The sequence below is a fragment of the Capricornis sumatraensis genome, chromosome 2 (assembly GCF_032405125.1).
Source record: "Capricornis sumatraensis isolate serow.1 chromosome 2, serow.2, whole genome shotgun sequence".
In the NCBI taxonomy this organism is placed as follows: domain Eukaryota; kingdom Metazoa; phylum Chordata; class Mammalia; order Artiodactyla; family Bovidae; genus Capricornis; species Capricornis sumatraensis.
Window position 1 is genome coordinate 158,340,325 of NC_091070.1, and position 17,239 is coordinate 158,357,563.

General features: G+C 38.3%; 1 protein-coding gene across 1 annotated transcript in view; it reads left to right on the forward strand.

Moving 5' to 3' along the window:
* COL24A1 (collagen type XXIV alpha 1 chain) overlaps positions 1-17,239 on the forward strand; it is a 378,135-nt gene that overhangs the window by 39,498 nt on the left and 321,398 nt on the right. The window contains exon 4 of the mRNA XM_068961180.1: positions 180-233. Coding sequence (XP_068817281.1) covers positions 180-233 — 54 coding nt within the window. The remainder of the gene's footprint in view (positions 1-179; positions 234-17,239) is intronic.

The window sequence follows — 17,239 nt, forward strand, 5'->3', positions numbered from 1 at the left end:
TTCTGTAATTGGTGTCTTTTCTAAGACTGAAATATCCAAGACCTCAGAAGAGATAATGAACTTTGTAAAATAACATGTCCATTTTAATGAATCATGTAATATTTATTTGAATGTTATAATAAACACTTACTTGTATCTAGATCTAAGAATGATCTGAATTTTTTTTTTTCTATTTGTAGGGCATACCAGGGCCACATGGAAATCCTGGGTTACCTGGATTACCAGGTCCAAAGGTGAGTGCTTTGAATATCACGTGATTTTCGGCACATTGCTAAAGAAGGTCTTTAACTTTTAAAGTCAACCATGGAATATTAGGGATCTCTGTCATCTCCAGAGCATGAGTCTTCAGCAAGATTGTCATAGGGTGGCAGATGGCCAGGTTCTTTGAGAGCCCACCACGCTTGGATTTATAAATAGCTAGTGGTAAAGGCAAGCATGGCCCTGCTTTGATATTCCAGACTTTGTTGTCAAAATATGATGGCAATATATGGAAACCTCTGCAGTGTACAGATTATGATTTGAGTAACTGACCTTAAGTCAAGACTATTTTAATGTATAAATAAATAGTGAGGAAATAAAACATCATTTATTTCCCTGTTTCATACTTCTCTAATATTTTCACTTGAAAAAGTTCTATGAGGATAATGCTTATAGGATATACTCATATTTTTATGAAAACAACTAACCTGAAAACCTGTAAAAATATGAGCATACATATTTGTGTGATAGTAGTATGACAGATAGTAGGCTGCTGCTGCTGCTGCTGCTGCTGCTAAGTCGCTTCAGTCATGTCTGTTAAACAGATGGAAGTATATATACCAGGCTGGTTACCTTCATAGCAGGTATGGAACTGAAAATATAAGTAAATATACGTATCTATACACACACATGTACATGTGTATGTAAGCATTAGGGTTTTGGTTGCCAGTAACATCATGAATATTTCAGGGTCATTAATAACCACTCTGCTTATTAATTATCTCACTCAAAAGTAATCAAATAGCTGTTACCATGCAGATAAAGATTAAGATAGGATAGAGCTTAAGGACCCAGGTTTTGGAGTCTAACTGATTTGGATTCAAGGTTTAGCCGTCTTGATTAGTATATACTGTGTTTAGTCGTGTCTGACTCTCTGTAACCTCATGGACTGTAGCCCGTCAGGCTCCTCTGTCCATGGAGATTCTCGAGGCAAGAATGCTGTAGTGGGTTCCTGTTTCTTTCTCCAGAGGATCTTCCCAACCCAGGGATTGATCCAGGTCTCCCACATTGCAGGCGAATTCTCTACCATCTGAGCCACCAGGAAAGCCCCTTGATTTGTGTGACTAGAAACAAATTACTTGCTTTGCCCCTTTAAGCTTAATTTTCTTCTCCAAAACAGGGAAAACCATAGTATGTCCTCCTCGGGCTGGAATGAAGGCTAAATAAATTGTGAGCAAAGCCCTTAACAGAGCTAACACGTCATAAGTAATACCATTATTAATAAGTAATAATGACTCCCTCAGTTTCTCATCAATCTCAACAACTTTTTGAGTTTAATGAAATGTCTCAGAAAAAAAGCTTTTAACTACTGGATGTGTACGAGATAAAAGACAAATGCCTTCTCAAGAAATTAGAATTTTGTTTTTAAATTTTTGATTCTCTAGCCCTCCAAGCTTTCTCTGGGGACTTCAAGGATATTTAGACTAGTAGAAGGCTAGTGTAGTTGTAAAGACCCAGCTCTTGTTTCTCCGCAGAGCTCAAGTCCTAGGGGACTTGCCAACCTACTAACAGCCTCATCTCCACAACTCGACGGAAGACAGAATAGAGGTGGGGTTTCCACACGGCTTCTGTCATGCTTCTCTTTTCCTGCCTCAGCCAATAACAAACATATACTTGAAGAAACAAAAAAGATGAAGAATAGGGTGGGGAGAGATGACAGAAATAGTGGAAAGCCTTTGATTTCATTGACTTCTTAAAATGTGTGTACTTACGAGAAAATACTTGAGAAAATGACGTCTGTGTCTAAAAAATTACCTTTGTCCAAAGATTAAAAACTGAGTATTTTTCAGTGTTGACTAATATGAGTGTGTGCCTTCAATAAAATGTTCTAGGAGAGATGAAGTCTTAATCTCAAGATTTCTCTTTAATATCGTACCTAGTAATATAAATATAATTTTGACTATAACTATTTACCAATAACATATTTTATGAACCCCTATATTAGGGATTTTGTAAGCTCTACTTAAAATTTGCAAGCAATTAACTGAACCTCTTGGGAACTTAATCATATAAACCTGAATATTAGTCTTAGTTTATATTTGAATTTAATAATTTGATAACCATCTTTCAAAATAGCCAAAACTGACCATGATTTGTTTTAACTGCACATATTTGTGGGGACAGTAGATTGGACTTCCCTGATGGCTCAGACGGTAAAACGACTGCCTACAATGCAGGAGACCCGGGTTCAATCCCTGGGTCAGGAAGATCTCTTGGAGAAGGAAATGGCAACCCACTCCAGTATTCTTGCCTGGAAAATCCCATGGATGGTGGAACCTGTTAGGCTATAGTCCATGGGGTCACAAAGAGTCGGCCATGACTGAGCGACTTCACTTTCACTTTTCACTTTCAGGCATTGGAGAAGGAAATGGCAACCCACTCCAGTGTTCTTGCTTGGAGAATCCCAGGAACAGGGGAGCCTGGTGGGCTGCCATCTATGGGGTCGCACAGAGTCAGACACGACTGAATTGACTAAGCAGCAGCAGCGGCTTAGCAAAACTAGTAGTGTGGTTTATGAAACCAATTTTCCTAGGTATTTAACATTTTAAAGTAATACACACTTTAAAGTAATCAGGATTAATAGAACATTCAAGTTTTATACTTTGTAATCCTCTCATAGTATTTATTCAAGACAATGCAATAAATATGCAGATTTCATGCTCTCAAGGATAAATTTTGACATGTAATCACAGGATTTATTTTCCTTCGAGAACAAAGATCCCTTTTAGGTTAATGGGTTTTACAGTATTAAGACATTTTCAGAATTTTTCTATTTTCAATTATTATTTAGCAAGAATAACATAGAATTATTGTTCTTTAAGAAAATTGTATAAAAAATCTTGTCACTTGTATAAGAAATTGCACATTTCAAAAGCGGTTACCTGAACCTTTGAAAAGACCAAATTAAGATAATTGCAAGTTTAGAGAGATTTAACTGCAATGGAAAATGCAGTGTATTATGAAATGTTTATATAATCATATTTGGATTAATATATTTTATAAAAATTGTTAGAACTGATACCAACCAGACAGGGTTCTTGGCCTTAACCAGTCAATAGAAATTTCAGATTCCTTATGTGGGGTGAGGAAATGGGTGTGTTCAGGGGTTGGACCAGAGGGTTGGTTTAGATGTTTTCTCACCCCTTTGGTGGTGTTGCGTATAGTGAAAAAGTGAAAGTGAAAGTCCCTCAGTCATGGGCTATACAGTCCTCTTGGACTGTACAGTCCATGGAATTCTCCAGGCCAGAATACTGGAATGGGTGTAGCTGTTCCCTTCTCCAGAGGATCTTCCCAGCCCAAAGATTGAACCCAGGTCTACTGCATTGCAGGTGGATTCTTTATCACTGAGCCACCAGGGAAGCCCAAGAATACTGGAGTAGGTAGCCTATCCCTTTTCCAGGGCATCTTCCTGACCCACAAATTGAACTGGGGTCTCCTGCATTGGAGGTTGCATATAGAGGTATAAGCAATGCATTGCTTTTGCTCTGACCCCCTGTTTTGGCTCTCAGCTCTTCAGAAGTGGCAGTTGGGTGTTGGTTTTTTTTTTTTTTTTTTTTTTTTGGTCTTTTCATTTGTTTGTCCAGAGATGCAACTTTTACTGAAAATATCATATTTATTATTTGTTACATAAAATAAAAAGTCTATGTCTCTTAAGAATGAATATACCTTAAGATAGTATAGAAATATGTTCTATTTATGAGGCTATTTTACAGTTTATAAGAATAAAGCTTATTTTGCAAACATACTCTAGATTGATGCAAAATCTAGCATTTTATTTTCTGTTATACTTTTACAATTAAGTTAGTATTTACCATAAAGGACAAAGAATGTAAACTTATATTTGGTGGTTCTCAACTCTGTTCAAGCAAAATAAGTTTTCACATGTTGTCTTCCTTAATAGATTCTGAGTTATTTGAATGCAGGGGCCAGATCTTATCCCTCTTTGCCTTTGTATCTATCCCAGTGCCTAGCATGTGTTGGGCATTCTATAAATGTTAAACTGAAGTAATAAATAGACAACGTTAGTAATAAGGCACTGGCATCATAAGGGAATGAGAACTAGCACTTACTGAGCATCTAGCATCAGTTGACAGTATTTTACGTTTGCCATCTCATTCAATTCCACTTCAATTAAGAGTACTATTCAGAGCAGGCTTTATTACCTTCTGCTTTCCATAGAAGAAAACATATTCAGAGAAGTAAGCACTTAACCAAGGTAACACAGTTTAACTGGCATCAGAATTAGATCTGTTTTACTCTTTACCGTACACCTATTTGTCTCTACTAGCATAGTGAGTGGTTCACTATGAACCTTGAATGTATGAAACAGCACCTTAAGGAGGAAAGATGAGGGTGGGGTAACCTAGTGTAATTAAAGACTTTCTGAATTCATTTAGTAAGTAATAGTAACAAAATATGTCCATTCCAAGTTTCCAGGTAATCCTTTGGATGCTAATAATATATAAACACCATAAAGAGTGAAACTGAACTCTCATCGCTTAGAACTGTGTTGTTAGATTGCTAAATAGTAGAAGAACAAAATGCCACACAAAAATTTTGTGGGTATATAACATTTTTCAGCAATATTAAGACTAATTTAAAATAGAGGTAAACTATTGAGTTCTTTAGCTGAAATCAGTAGACTTCTTGTAGAAATATTGTCTTTCTAAGAAAAAAAATCTTTCTAAAAAAATATCAAGTGAATTCTGCTTCTCTGTTTGCTAGAGAGAAGGACATTTTTCTTGCCACCAAATACCATCTAGGTCCACAGTTCATCATATTTACTTATTTAATATAAACTTTATTTGCAGGGCGCTGGAAATTCTTATTACTATTAATTAATACATGATCAATTATGCAGTAGATCTTCAGACATGACTCTAAATGAAGAATCTAGATCTTCTACTTACAGTTCTAGTCCAGGCAATCTATTTTTGTCCAGATAATTTCTTTCCCAAAAATGCTTCTTAAAGGCTACTTAAAAACTTTCCATGGATGTTAATTAGTAGCATATATTACTTTAGTCAAATTCAATAGCTTCTTCAAATTTAATCCCGTTCGATGAAAACATCTAACCTTAGTAAGCTGCTATTAACAGTGTCCTGTTAGTATTGGCTTGGCCAAAATGTTCATTTGGGATTTTCTTTTAAGATCTTATGGAAAAATCTGCAAGAAGTTTTTGGCCAACTCAATAATATTAAATGAAATGCAATTAATTAATAATATTAAATATTGAATTCCAAAGAGTATATCTTTGTGCTATACTTTATTTCTGGTTTTGGCCCTCTGTTCCCATGTTTCCGTCATGCTCCCATTTTCCTTGCTTGTGAATTAAATAAATATGTTACGTATAGATGCTGACCCATTCTAAGAACTTTTTTACAGAGTCAGATTGCTATGAAGAGTTTTCAATCCAACATTCTGACAAGGTAAAGTATGATAAAATGTGAAGACTGAGGTGGTCCTGATGTTCTGTACAGCATAAGGACCTTTATGTAAAGGACCAGACAAATATGACAAATACATATAATTTTTTTCCTTCTAGCCATCAAAGACTATTAGGGTCACATCAAAAGGATTCAGAAGGCCATCTGAAAAGCTTCTACTAGTCAAAGATTGGTATAATTTGAATATCATTAAGAATATTAAAAAAAAAGAATATTAACTGTAGTGGATTAAGTCACATCTAATATCTCTAAATCCATGAGTTTACTTTGTAGCTAAGAACAAAGAAGCCCTCATTGGTCACCTTTAGAGGATGCTAGGGAATTGCATCTATGAGATTGTATATTCAACAATTCAGTTCAAATCTGACACTAACTACCCCAAGCTAGTGTCAGACTCCACAGATTTAGGGGCTCCATCCCACATGACTCCCCACATTTGAGATGCTAACGGAACACTTGTGCCTGGCTGACTACGTGTCCAGGGCTTCCCACAATCTCTTCCTTTCCCAGGTTTGATATTTTGCTGGAATAGCTCACAGAACTCAGGAAAACATTTTAATAAGGCTTACCAATTTATTATTAAAAAATAGAACTCAAAATAACTGAAAGGTAGAGATGCATAGAGCAAAATAAGGAGAATAGAAGCCTAGAGCTCCCATGCCCTTTCCCAGGTACATCATGCTCCCAGTGTGTTCACCTACTGGAAGCTCTTGGAATGTCGTTAAGAGTTTTTATACTAAATCTCTACCACCCATTCCTGTCTCTGGAGGTGGGGGAGGAGATGGGGCTAAATTTTACTACCCTCTAATCGCTTGTTTGCCTTTCTGGTGACTAGTTCCCATCCTGAAGCTATCTGGCTCCCTTTCTCCAGTCACCTCATTAGCATAAGCTCAGATCAAAAAGGGCTTGTTATGAATAACAAAAACACTCCTACAACTCAGGAAATTCCAAGGGTTTTAGGATCTTTGTGCCAGGAACCAGGGCCAAAGACAAAATGTATACTTTTAGAATGTGGTCCACTGGAGAAGGGAATGGCAAACCACTTTAGTATGCTTGCCTTGAGGGCCCCATGAACAGTATGAAAGGCAAAAAGATAGGACACTGAAAGATGAACACCCCATGTTGGTAGGTGCCCAATATGCTACTGGAGATCAATGGAGAAATAACTCCAGAAAGAATGAAGAGATGGAGCCAAAGCAAAAAACAATACCCATTTGTGCATGTGACTGGTGATGGAAGCAAAGTCTGATGCTGTAAAGAGCAATATTGCATAGGAACCTGAAACATTAGGTCCGTGAATCAAGGCAAATTGGAAGTGGTCAAATAGAAGATGGCAAGAGTGAGTGAACATTGACATTTTAGGAATCAGTGAACAAAAATGGACTGGAATGGGTGAATTTAACTCAGATGACCATTATATCTACCACTGTGGGCAGGAATCCCTTAGAAGAAATGGAGTAGCCATCATAGTCAACAAAAGAGTCCAAAATGCAGTATTTGGATGAAATCTCAAAAATGACAGAATGATCTCTATTCATTTCCAAGGTAAACCATTCAGTATCACGGTAATTCAAGTCTATGCCACAACCAGTAATGCTGAAGAAGCTGAAGTTGAATGGTTCTATGAAGACCTACAAGACCTTCTAGAACGAACACCCCCAAAAGATGTCCTTTTCATTATAGGGGACTGGAATGCAAAAGTAGGAAGTCAAGAAACACCTGGAGTAACAGGCAAATTTGGCCTTGGAGTACAGAGTGAAGCAGGGCCAAGCCTAACAGAATTTTGCCACAAGAACACACTGGTCATAGCAAACACCCTCTTCCAACAACACAAGAGAAGACTGTACACATGGACATCACCATATGGTCAACACCAAAATCAGACTGATTATATTCTTAGCAGCCAAAGATGGAGAAGCTCTATACAGTCAGCAAAAACAAAACCGGGAGCTGACTGTGGCTCATGAACTCCTTATTACCAAATTCAGACTTAAATTGAAGAAAGTAGGGAAAACTACAGACCATTCAGGTATGACCTAAATCAAATCCCTAACGATTATATCTACTACTGTGGGCAGGAATCCCTTAGAAGAGATGGAGTAGCCGTCATGTTCAACAAAAGAGTCCGAAATGCAGTACTTGGATGCAGTCTCAGAAACGACAGAATGATCTCTATTCGTTTCCAAGGCAAACCATTCAATATCACGGTAATCCAAGCGTATGCCCCAACTAGTAACACTGAAGAAGCTGAAGTTGAACGGTTCTATGAAGGCCTACAAGACCTTCTAGAACTAACATTCCAAAAAGATGTCCTTTTCATTATAGGGGACTGGAATGCAAAAGTAGGAAGTCAAGAAACACCTGGAGTAACAGGCAAATTTGGCCTTGGAGTACAGAATGAAGCAGGGCAAAGGCTAATAGAGTTTTGCCAAGAGAATGCATTGGTCATAGCAAACACCCTTTTCCAACAACACAAGAGAAGACTCTACACATGGACATCACCAGATTGTCAACACCGGAATCAGACTGATTTGCAGCCAAAGATGGAGAAGCTCTATACTGTCAGCAAAAACAAGCCCGGGAGCTAACTGTGGCTCAGATCATGAACTCCTTATTGCCAAATTCAGACTTAAATTGAAGAAAATAGGGAAAAGCATTAGACCATTCAGATATGACCTGAATCAAATCCCTTATGATTATACAGTGGAAGTGAGAAATAGATTTAAGAGGCTAGAACTGATAGACAGAGTGCCTGATGAACTATGAAATGAGGTCCGTGACATTGTACAGGAAACAGGGATCAAGACCATCCCCATGGAAAAGAAATGCAAAAAAGCAAAATGGCTGTCTGGGGAGGCCTTACAAATAGCTGTCAAAAGAAGAGAAGCAAAAAGCCAAGGAGAAAAGGAAAGATAAAAGCATCTGAATGCAGAGTTCCAAAGAATAGCAAGGAGAGATAAGAAAGCCTTCCTCAGCGATCAATACAAAGAAATAGAGGGAAACAACATAATGGGAAAGACCAGAGATCTCTTTAAGAAAATTAGAGATACCAAGGGAACATTAAGATGGGTTCGATAAAGGAAAGAAATGGTATGGACCTAACAGAAGCAGAAGATATTAAGAAGAGGTGGCAAGAATACACAGAAGAACTGTACAAAAAAGATCTTCACAACCCAGATGATCATGATGGTGTGATCACTCACCTAGAGCCAGACATCCTGGAATGTGAAGTCAAGTGGGCCTTAGAAAGCATCACTATGAACAAAGCTAGTGGAGGTGATGGAATTCCAGTGGAGCTATTTCAAATCCTGAAAGATGATGCTGTGAAAGTGCTGCACTCAATATGCCAGCAAATTTGGAAAACTCAGCAGTGGCCACAGGACTGGAAAAGCTCAGTTTTCATTCCAATCCCAAAGAAAAGCAATGCCAAAGAATGCTCAAACTACTGCACAATTGCACTCATCTCACATGCTAGTAAATTAATGCTCAAAGTTCTCCAAGCCAGGCTTCAGCAATATGTGAACCATGAACTTCCAAATGCTCATGCTTGTTTTAGAAAAGGCAGAGGAACCAGAGATCAAATTGCCAACATCTGCTGGATCATGGAAAAAGCAAGAGATTTCCAGAAAAACATCTATTTCTGCTTTATTGACTATGCCAAAGCCTTTGACTGTGTGGATCACAATAAACTGTGGAAAATTCTGACAGAGCTGGGAATACCAGACCACCTGACTTTCCTCTAGAAAAACCTATATGCAGGTCAGGAAGCAACAGTTAGAACTGGACATGGAACAACAGGCTGGTTCCAAATAGGAAAAGGAATACGTCAAGGCTGTATATTCTCATCCTGCTTAAGCTAAGTCACTTCAGTTGTGTCCAACTTTGTGCGACCCCATAGAGGCAGCCCACCAGGCTCCCGTACATCATGAGAAATGCTGGGCTGGATGAAGCACAAGGTGGAATCAAGATTGCTGGGAGGAATGTCAATAACTTCAGATATGCGGATGACACCACCTTTATGGCAGAAAGTGAAGAATAACTAAACAGCCTCTTGATGAATGTGAAAGAGGAGAGTGAAAAAGTCGGCTTAAAGTAATACATTCAGAAAACTAAGATCATGGCCTCTGGTCCTATCATTTCATGGCAAATAGATGGAGAAACCGTGGAAACAGGGGCAGACTTTATTTTTCTGGGCTCCAGAATTACTGCAGATGGTGATTGCAGCCATGAAATTAAAAGACGCTTACTCCTCTGAAAGAAAGTTTTGAACCAACCGGGACAGCATATTAAAAAGCAGACATTACTTTGCCAACAAAGGTCCGTCTAGTCAAGGCTATGGTTTTTCCAGTGGTCATGTATGCATGTGAGAGTTGGACTATAAATAAAGCTGAGTGGTAAAGAATTGATGCTTTTGAACTATGGTATTGGAGAAAACTCTTGAGAGTCCCTTGGATGCAAGGAGATCCAACCAGTCCATCTTATAGGAAATCATTCCTGAGTATTCATTGGAAGGACTGATGTTGAAGGTGAAACTCCAATACTTTGGCCACCTGATGCAAAGAGCTGACTCATTTGAAAAGACCCTGATGCTGGGAAAGATTGAAGGTGTGAGGAAAAGGGGACGACAGAGGATGAGATGGTTGGATGGCGCCATTGACTCGATGGACATGAGTCTGAGTAAACTCCGGGAGTTGATGATGGACAGGGAGGCCTGGTGTGCTGCAGTCATGGCGTCACAAAGAGTTGTACACCACTGAGTGACTGAACTGAACTAGAACTTTTATTATACCACAGTCATTATTTTAAAATATGGTAAACAGAAGAAAAAAAAGAGAAAGAATAAATTTTTGTTATGAAATTGACTTACCTTTCTTAGAATTAAAGCTTAGTTCTGATGCTGAAAACTCAGCTTCTCTGTATACTGGTGCCAAATTTAATCTCAGAGACAGAGTTTTGAGTGATATGGAAAAGGATAGCTTTATTTCTTGCCAGGAAAAGGGGGATACAGTGGGCTCATACTCTTAAAAGCATGTGTCCCAACTTGGGGGAAATAGAGACAAGTTTTATAGTAATTATTCAAAGAGGACAACATGATTAGCTCATGGACATTCTTCTGAAGGGTTAGTGATGAGGTAAGTTAGGAGTCTACATTGTCACCCTTCAGGTCCAACTGGTGTGAGGTCTATATACTTGTGGGTAGCATACCATCATTAATCATTAACTTCTCTCACCTGGGAAGAGTTTCAGTATCTGCAAAATAGCTCAAAGATACTGTTGTGTGTATCCTTTGATGGGGGAAACAAGACCTTGCCCCAAGGCTCCTCTTGACTGTTTTTTTTTCTCCCTGATCTCACATCACCTCCCTTCCCCTAATTTACAATTGCTTGAATCTGCCCTCTGGAACTCGGGGAACATCATGGAGGCTGAAGGAAGTCTGCCTCCTATAATCAAAGAAATGGGGGACACAGAAAGTCCTTGTGCCCAGGAGCCCAACAGGGCCCTGCACAGTATTAGTACAATCAAGTGGTTGATGAAGGGAATTTTCTATTTACAGAAAAATCTAGCAAATTAAGAAAGAATACTAGAATTGAAAATCACCCTTTTTGCCATCCTGATGAAGAAAAGGATAGAAAACAGAAACAACTCAGGAAGTCCAAAGCCCTTGAGGCAGGAGGATGCTTGGCAGGCTTTGAGGAATAGCTGAATGAGATCAGTGGTAGGAGATAGATCAGAGAGGTAGTAGGAGGCAGATTAGTTCAGACCTTACAGGTAAGAATTTTGGTTTAAATTTTACTGTTGTATATTTGTTGGAGAGTTCTAAGTACAGGGAAGCCTGGTGTGCTGCAGTCAATGGGGTTGCAAAGAGTTGGACATGGCTGAGCGACTGAACAAGAACAACAAGTAGAAAGATGGCGTCATGCAATTTATGTTATAGGAGGATGGTTCTGGCTATCACAGAGAATAGACTGGCTAAGGGAAGAGCAGGAATAGGAACACCAGTTTAGAGACCTCTTCATTGGTCTACCCAAGCTCATGCCATGGATGAGGGACGAGAGTGTTAACAACTGTGACAGTGTGAAGTGGTCAAAATCTATACATATTTTGAGGTACAGTCAACATAATTGCTGCTGAGTCACTTATATGGTGTGAGAGAGGAGTCAAAGGTAATCTAAGGCCTAAATAGTTGAACAGCTGGTATTGTGGGAGCTGCCATCTACTGGAATGAGGAGGAACATGATTCTGGGTTTTTATTGGTTTTGTTTTTGCCTGGGATGAAATCAAGGGTTCATCTTCATTAATGTTTTCAAAGAACCAACCTTTGCATTTGTTTATTTTTTCTATGGACCATTTAGTGTTTAGTTGATTTTTAGCTCTATTCTATTTAGAGCTATGAATTCTTTCTAAGGACTGATTTCCCTGGAAAAGAAAATGGCAACCCACTCCAGTTTTAGGGGAATCCCATGGACAGAGAAGCCTGGTGGGATAAAGACCATGGGGTTGCAAAGAGTTGGACACGACTGAAATGACTTAGTGTTGCAGAACCCAGTACTTGAGAAACCAAGCGCCACACTTGGAGAGTAGAAGAACTTGGGTTTATTATGCCAGCGGGCCCAGAGGAATTAATACTCCAAGCTGTGAGCCTTGAACAAAGGGATTACAGAGTTTTTAATAGACAGACTATAGTGGGCAATAGGCTGGTTTAAACTAAGGATTTCACGTGTGTGGGAACAGCAGTCAAGATCGGGAGGGGGATGCCTGACCTTTACACAGACAGGAGTGATTAAGCAGGTTTGCAGAGGCTGGGCAATTGCAAAGAGCAAGACAAGGGTGAGTGAGATAAGCTCCAGTTCCTAGTACTTTCTGAGACTATGTGACCTATGTGATCCAGACTGCAAGGAGCAAGCTGAGATACAGAGGCGGAAGGAGCAAGAGGTTATGTAAAATTTTAACTTTTCCTCTTCGTTAGTATGCACATGTGCACATTTGATGTGTTGTGTTTCCATTAAGTTGAAATAAATGCTTTCATCTTCACTCATGGGTTATTCCGAAGTACATTGTTTTGTTTAATGTTCATCAATCGGAAGCTTTTCTAGTGACCTTATTGTTACTGATTTCTAATTTAGTTCCCTTGTGGTCAGTACACAATGGAAGAATTGAATCTTTTAAAATTTGTTGAGGCATTTTATGGCCCAACAGGTGATCTATCTTGATTAATATTTCACATGAACTTCAGAAGATTGTGTATCTTGTATTTGTTGGGTATCAGTTCAGTTCAGCCACTCAGTCCTGTCCGACTCTTTGCAACCCCACTGACTGAAGCATGGCAGGCTTCCCTGTCCATCACCAACTCCCGGAGCCAACTCAAACTCACGTCCATTGAGTTGGTGATGCCATCCAACGTCTCATCCTCTGTCATCCCCTTCTCTTGCCTTCAATCTTTTCCAGCATCAGGGTCTTTTCAAATGAGTCAGTTCTTCTCATCAGGTGGCCAAGGTATTGGAGTTTTGGCTTTAGCATCAGTCCTTCCAGTGAATATTCAGGACTGATTTCCTTTAGGATGGACTGGTTGGATCTCCTTGAAGTCCAAGAGACTCTCAAGAGTCTTTTCCCAACACCACAGTTCAAAAGCATCAATTCTTTGGCACTCAGCTTTCTTTATGGTCCAACTCTCACATCTACATACCTTGACTAGACGTACCTTTGTCAGCAAAGTAATAATCTCTGCTTTTTAATATGCTGTCTAGGTTGGTCATAGCTTTTCTTCCAAGGAGCAAGAGTCTTTTAATTTCATGGCTGCAGTCACCACTTACAGTGATTTTGGAGCCAAAAAAGTCTCTCACTGTTTCCATTATTTCCCCATCTATTTGCCATAAGTGTGCTATAAATGTCAATTCGATTAGGGTGGTTTGTGGTAGTCAAATTTTCTCTGTCCTTACTAGATTTTTTTGGTCTAGTTGGGGTCAAATTTTCTCTATCCTTACTAGTTGTATTTGTGTTTAGAAAGTGTTTAGTTAGTGTTTGCTCCATGTATTTTGCAGCAGTGTGTGATGCATGGACATATAAGGTTGATTGTTTTCCTGATTATCAGATATTTTTATCATTATCAAGTACGTTTAGTTATTCTCCTCTTTTTGAAGTCTAATGTGTTAGTAATACAGCCATACCAACTTTTTAGTGCTTTTTGTCTGTCTACTATATAAATTTCCTTTCTGTTACCTTTCTATATTTAAATTGCATCTCTTATAGATACTGTATAGTTGGATCTTACAAGTTTATCCAGGCTGATGATCTCTGATTTTTCATTAGAGCATTAAGTTCATTTATACTTGTATAATTTTGGTATGATTGGGTCTTGCTCTTCTGCATTGTCATTTCTTTTCTATTTATCCCATATATTTGGCTCCTTTATTCCTTTTTTCTACCTTTCAAATATTTTTTAGAATTCTATTTAATTTCTCTGTTGGCATTTCAGCTGTATCTCTGATCTTTAGTCATTGCTTTAGGGATTACAATATGCATTATTAATTTATTGTAGTTTACTTGGAATTAATATGGTAATATTTCATGTAGAATGTGGCTCATACAATTATTTACCTGTTATCCTCCCATATTTTGTGTTCTGTTATTTATTTTGCATCTATATCATTATAAACCCAATAGTACAATGCAATAATTTCTGTATTAAGTAATCAGTCTTTTAAGGAAATTAGAAGAAACAAGCAGGGGATTTATTTTCATTTCCAGAGCTCTTTATTCCTTCCTATAGATCTGAGTTTCTATCTGGTGTCACTTCTCATTAGCTAGAAGAAATTCCTTCAATATTCTTGGAGTACAGTTCTACTGGCAATGATTTCTCTAGGTTTTTGTTTACCTGAAATTTGTCTACATTTGTTTGAAGGATAGTTAAAAATTTATTGAGTAAAGAAATCTTGGTTGAGAATGTTTTTTTCACGTACTTTACGCATGTCTGCTATTCTCATCCTTTGGCTTTTACTGTTTCTGATGAGAATTTAGCCAACATTACTTCTTTCAATATGATGTGTAATTTTTCACAGGCTGTCTTAAGGCTTTTGTCTTAATCTGGCTTTTAGTAGCTTTATTATGATATATGAAGGGTTTGTTTCCTTTAGATATTTCTTATTTGGGCTTCACCGAATGCCGTTTAACCTATAAAGATTTTTAAAATAAATCTGGGGCATTTTTGGCCATTACTTTTTCAAATGATCTTTCTGTCCCATTATTTGTTTCTCTCCTTTCCTTCTGGGACTCCATTTACATGTAAGTTAGACTACTCAGTATTGTCCCATAGGTCACTAGATCTCTGTTCATTTTTGCCATGTATTTTTTTCCTCTTCTTCAGATAATTTCTATGGATCTACTTTTAAGTTCACTAAACTTTACTTCTGCCTTCTCTAACATGGTGTTAATACCATCCAGTAAATTTTTATTTTAGATATTTTATCATCAGTTCTAGGTTTTTAGTTGATTTTTTATATAGTTTTCATCTGTCTGTTGATAATTGTTCACTCATTATGATCATCCTTTCCTTTAAGTCCTTGAACATATTTATAGTAATTAATAAAATCCTCAACTGCTAATTCTAACATCAGTCCTCTTGAGGACCTTGACCCCTTTTTGTCTTTGTGTGTGCTTAGTCATGTCCAACTCTTTGCAACCCTTTGGACTGTAGCCCACCAGGTTCCTCTGTCCATGGGATATCCTAGGCAAGAATAGTGAAGTGAATTGCTATTTCCTCCTATGGGGGATCTTCCCAAGCCAGGGATCAAACCCACATCTTTTGTGTCTCCTGCACTGCAGGAGGATTCTTGACCTGCTGAGCCATCAGGGAAACCCTTTTTTGTTCTTTGGAGACTTGATTTTTGTTCTGTAGGCACTGAAATAACTGGCTCATCACCTTAAACTTTTACGGGTTTAGAAACACTTAAAGGGCATATTTCAGTGTTTGCTTGCAGTGTTAGTGCAAGTCCATTAGTCCAAGAATATAGTATTTGCTTCTAAAGTATAACTCTTCCTCAGTTTTAGGGGAAAGGTGTTCAAATATTTACCATGTTCCTCTAAAATGATGTGGATCAAACCCCAAACTTTCCTCTGTAATGACCAGCAGCTGAACTTTGTTAATTCTCTTAGCCCTTTAGTTGTTGCCTTCTGCAAAGCTTTTTGGAATCTCTCTCATGAAAATGCATGTCAGGATCAGCCAAGAATTGAAGAAAGTCTATATTTAAGTTTTTGGGGAAGCTGACTTTCTTTCTAGGACTTTATCCCTTAATTTACAATCATTCTGGTACTCCTACACTCTGTCTTCTGATACCATTAGCCAAAAAGTTTGTTTTTCTGCTTCAATTCCAGCTACTCCATGCAGACTTGGAAATGTCCTTTAGGAGAAAGGGTATATAAATGTGTATTACACCAAGTGTGGATTCTTCTTTCAAAAATTGAATACCCTCCAGCCTTGTTTTTTTTTAATTGTTCTCCTGTGTTTTCGTGTAGTTGTTTTATGTATCTTGTTTTGAGTTCATAGTTATAATCTGCAGGAGGATTAACTGCAGATGTGCAACCCTGACACTGTCAATTCCCAAGAGTTCCTTTTTGATCATACTCTATTTGAGATGACTAACATCCAAGTGGAGATATATAATAAGAGTAAATGGATTTGGAGCTCAGGGAAGATATTGTAGCTAAAAGTATACATTTCAGAGTCATCAATGTATATATGGAATTTAAAGCTATGGAACTGATGAGATCACATGGGGATGAATGTAGACACTGAAGAGAAATGTCCCAGGACTGAGTCTTGGGTTACTTCAGAATTCAATTAGGAAGATGAAGAGGAACTGATAGAGGGAACTGAGAAAGAATGATCAATAAGGTAGGGTAGTAATAGGGACGAAAGCCTGAGTAGAGTAGATCTAAGAAGGAATGGCAGGAGAGGAAGTCGTCTAGTTAACACAGACAACCTTCTAGGAGTTTTCTCTAAAAGGAAACAGTATAATGGAGCAGAGAAGGGAGATATGGGCTCAAGGAAAGTTGTTTTTTAAGATTGGAGAAATTACATTGTGTTTACATGGCAACAGCAATTATCTTAGATGTAAAAATTAAAATAATGTAGGGAAGTTCACCAATGATGTCTTGGGGAGTTTGGTTGTGATGGCAGAGTATTTTGGAACAGATTAAGGAGAGATATAGTGGATTTGGTTACGAGAGCTTATCAAAGCTAAAAGCAAGATAATCAGCTGAGAGTGAAGAGAGAGAAGTTAGGAAATAATCATCTATGAAAAATGGGAAAGTGAATTGACTATGCAACTACTGAACACAGTTCAGTTCAGTTCAGTCACTCACTGTGTCCAACTCTGCAAATCCATGAATCGCAGCACACCAGGCCTCCCTGTCCATCACTAACTCCTGGAGTTCACTCAAACTCACGTCCATCGAGTCAGTGATGCCATCCAGCCATCTCATCCTCTGTCATCCCCTTCTCCTCCTGCCCCCAATCCCTCCCAGCATCAGAGTCTTTT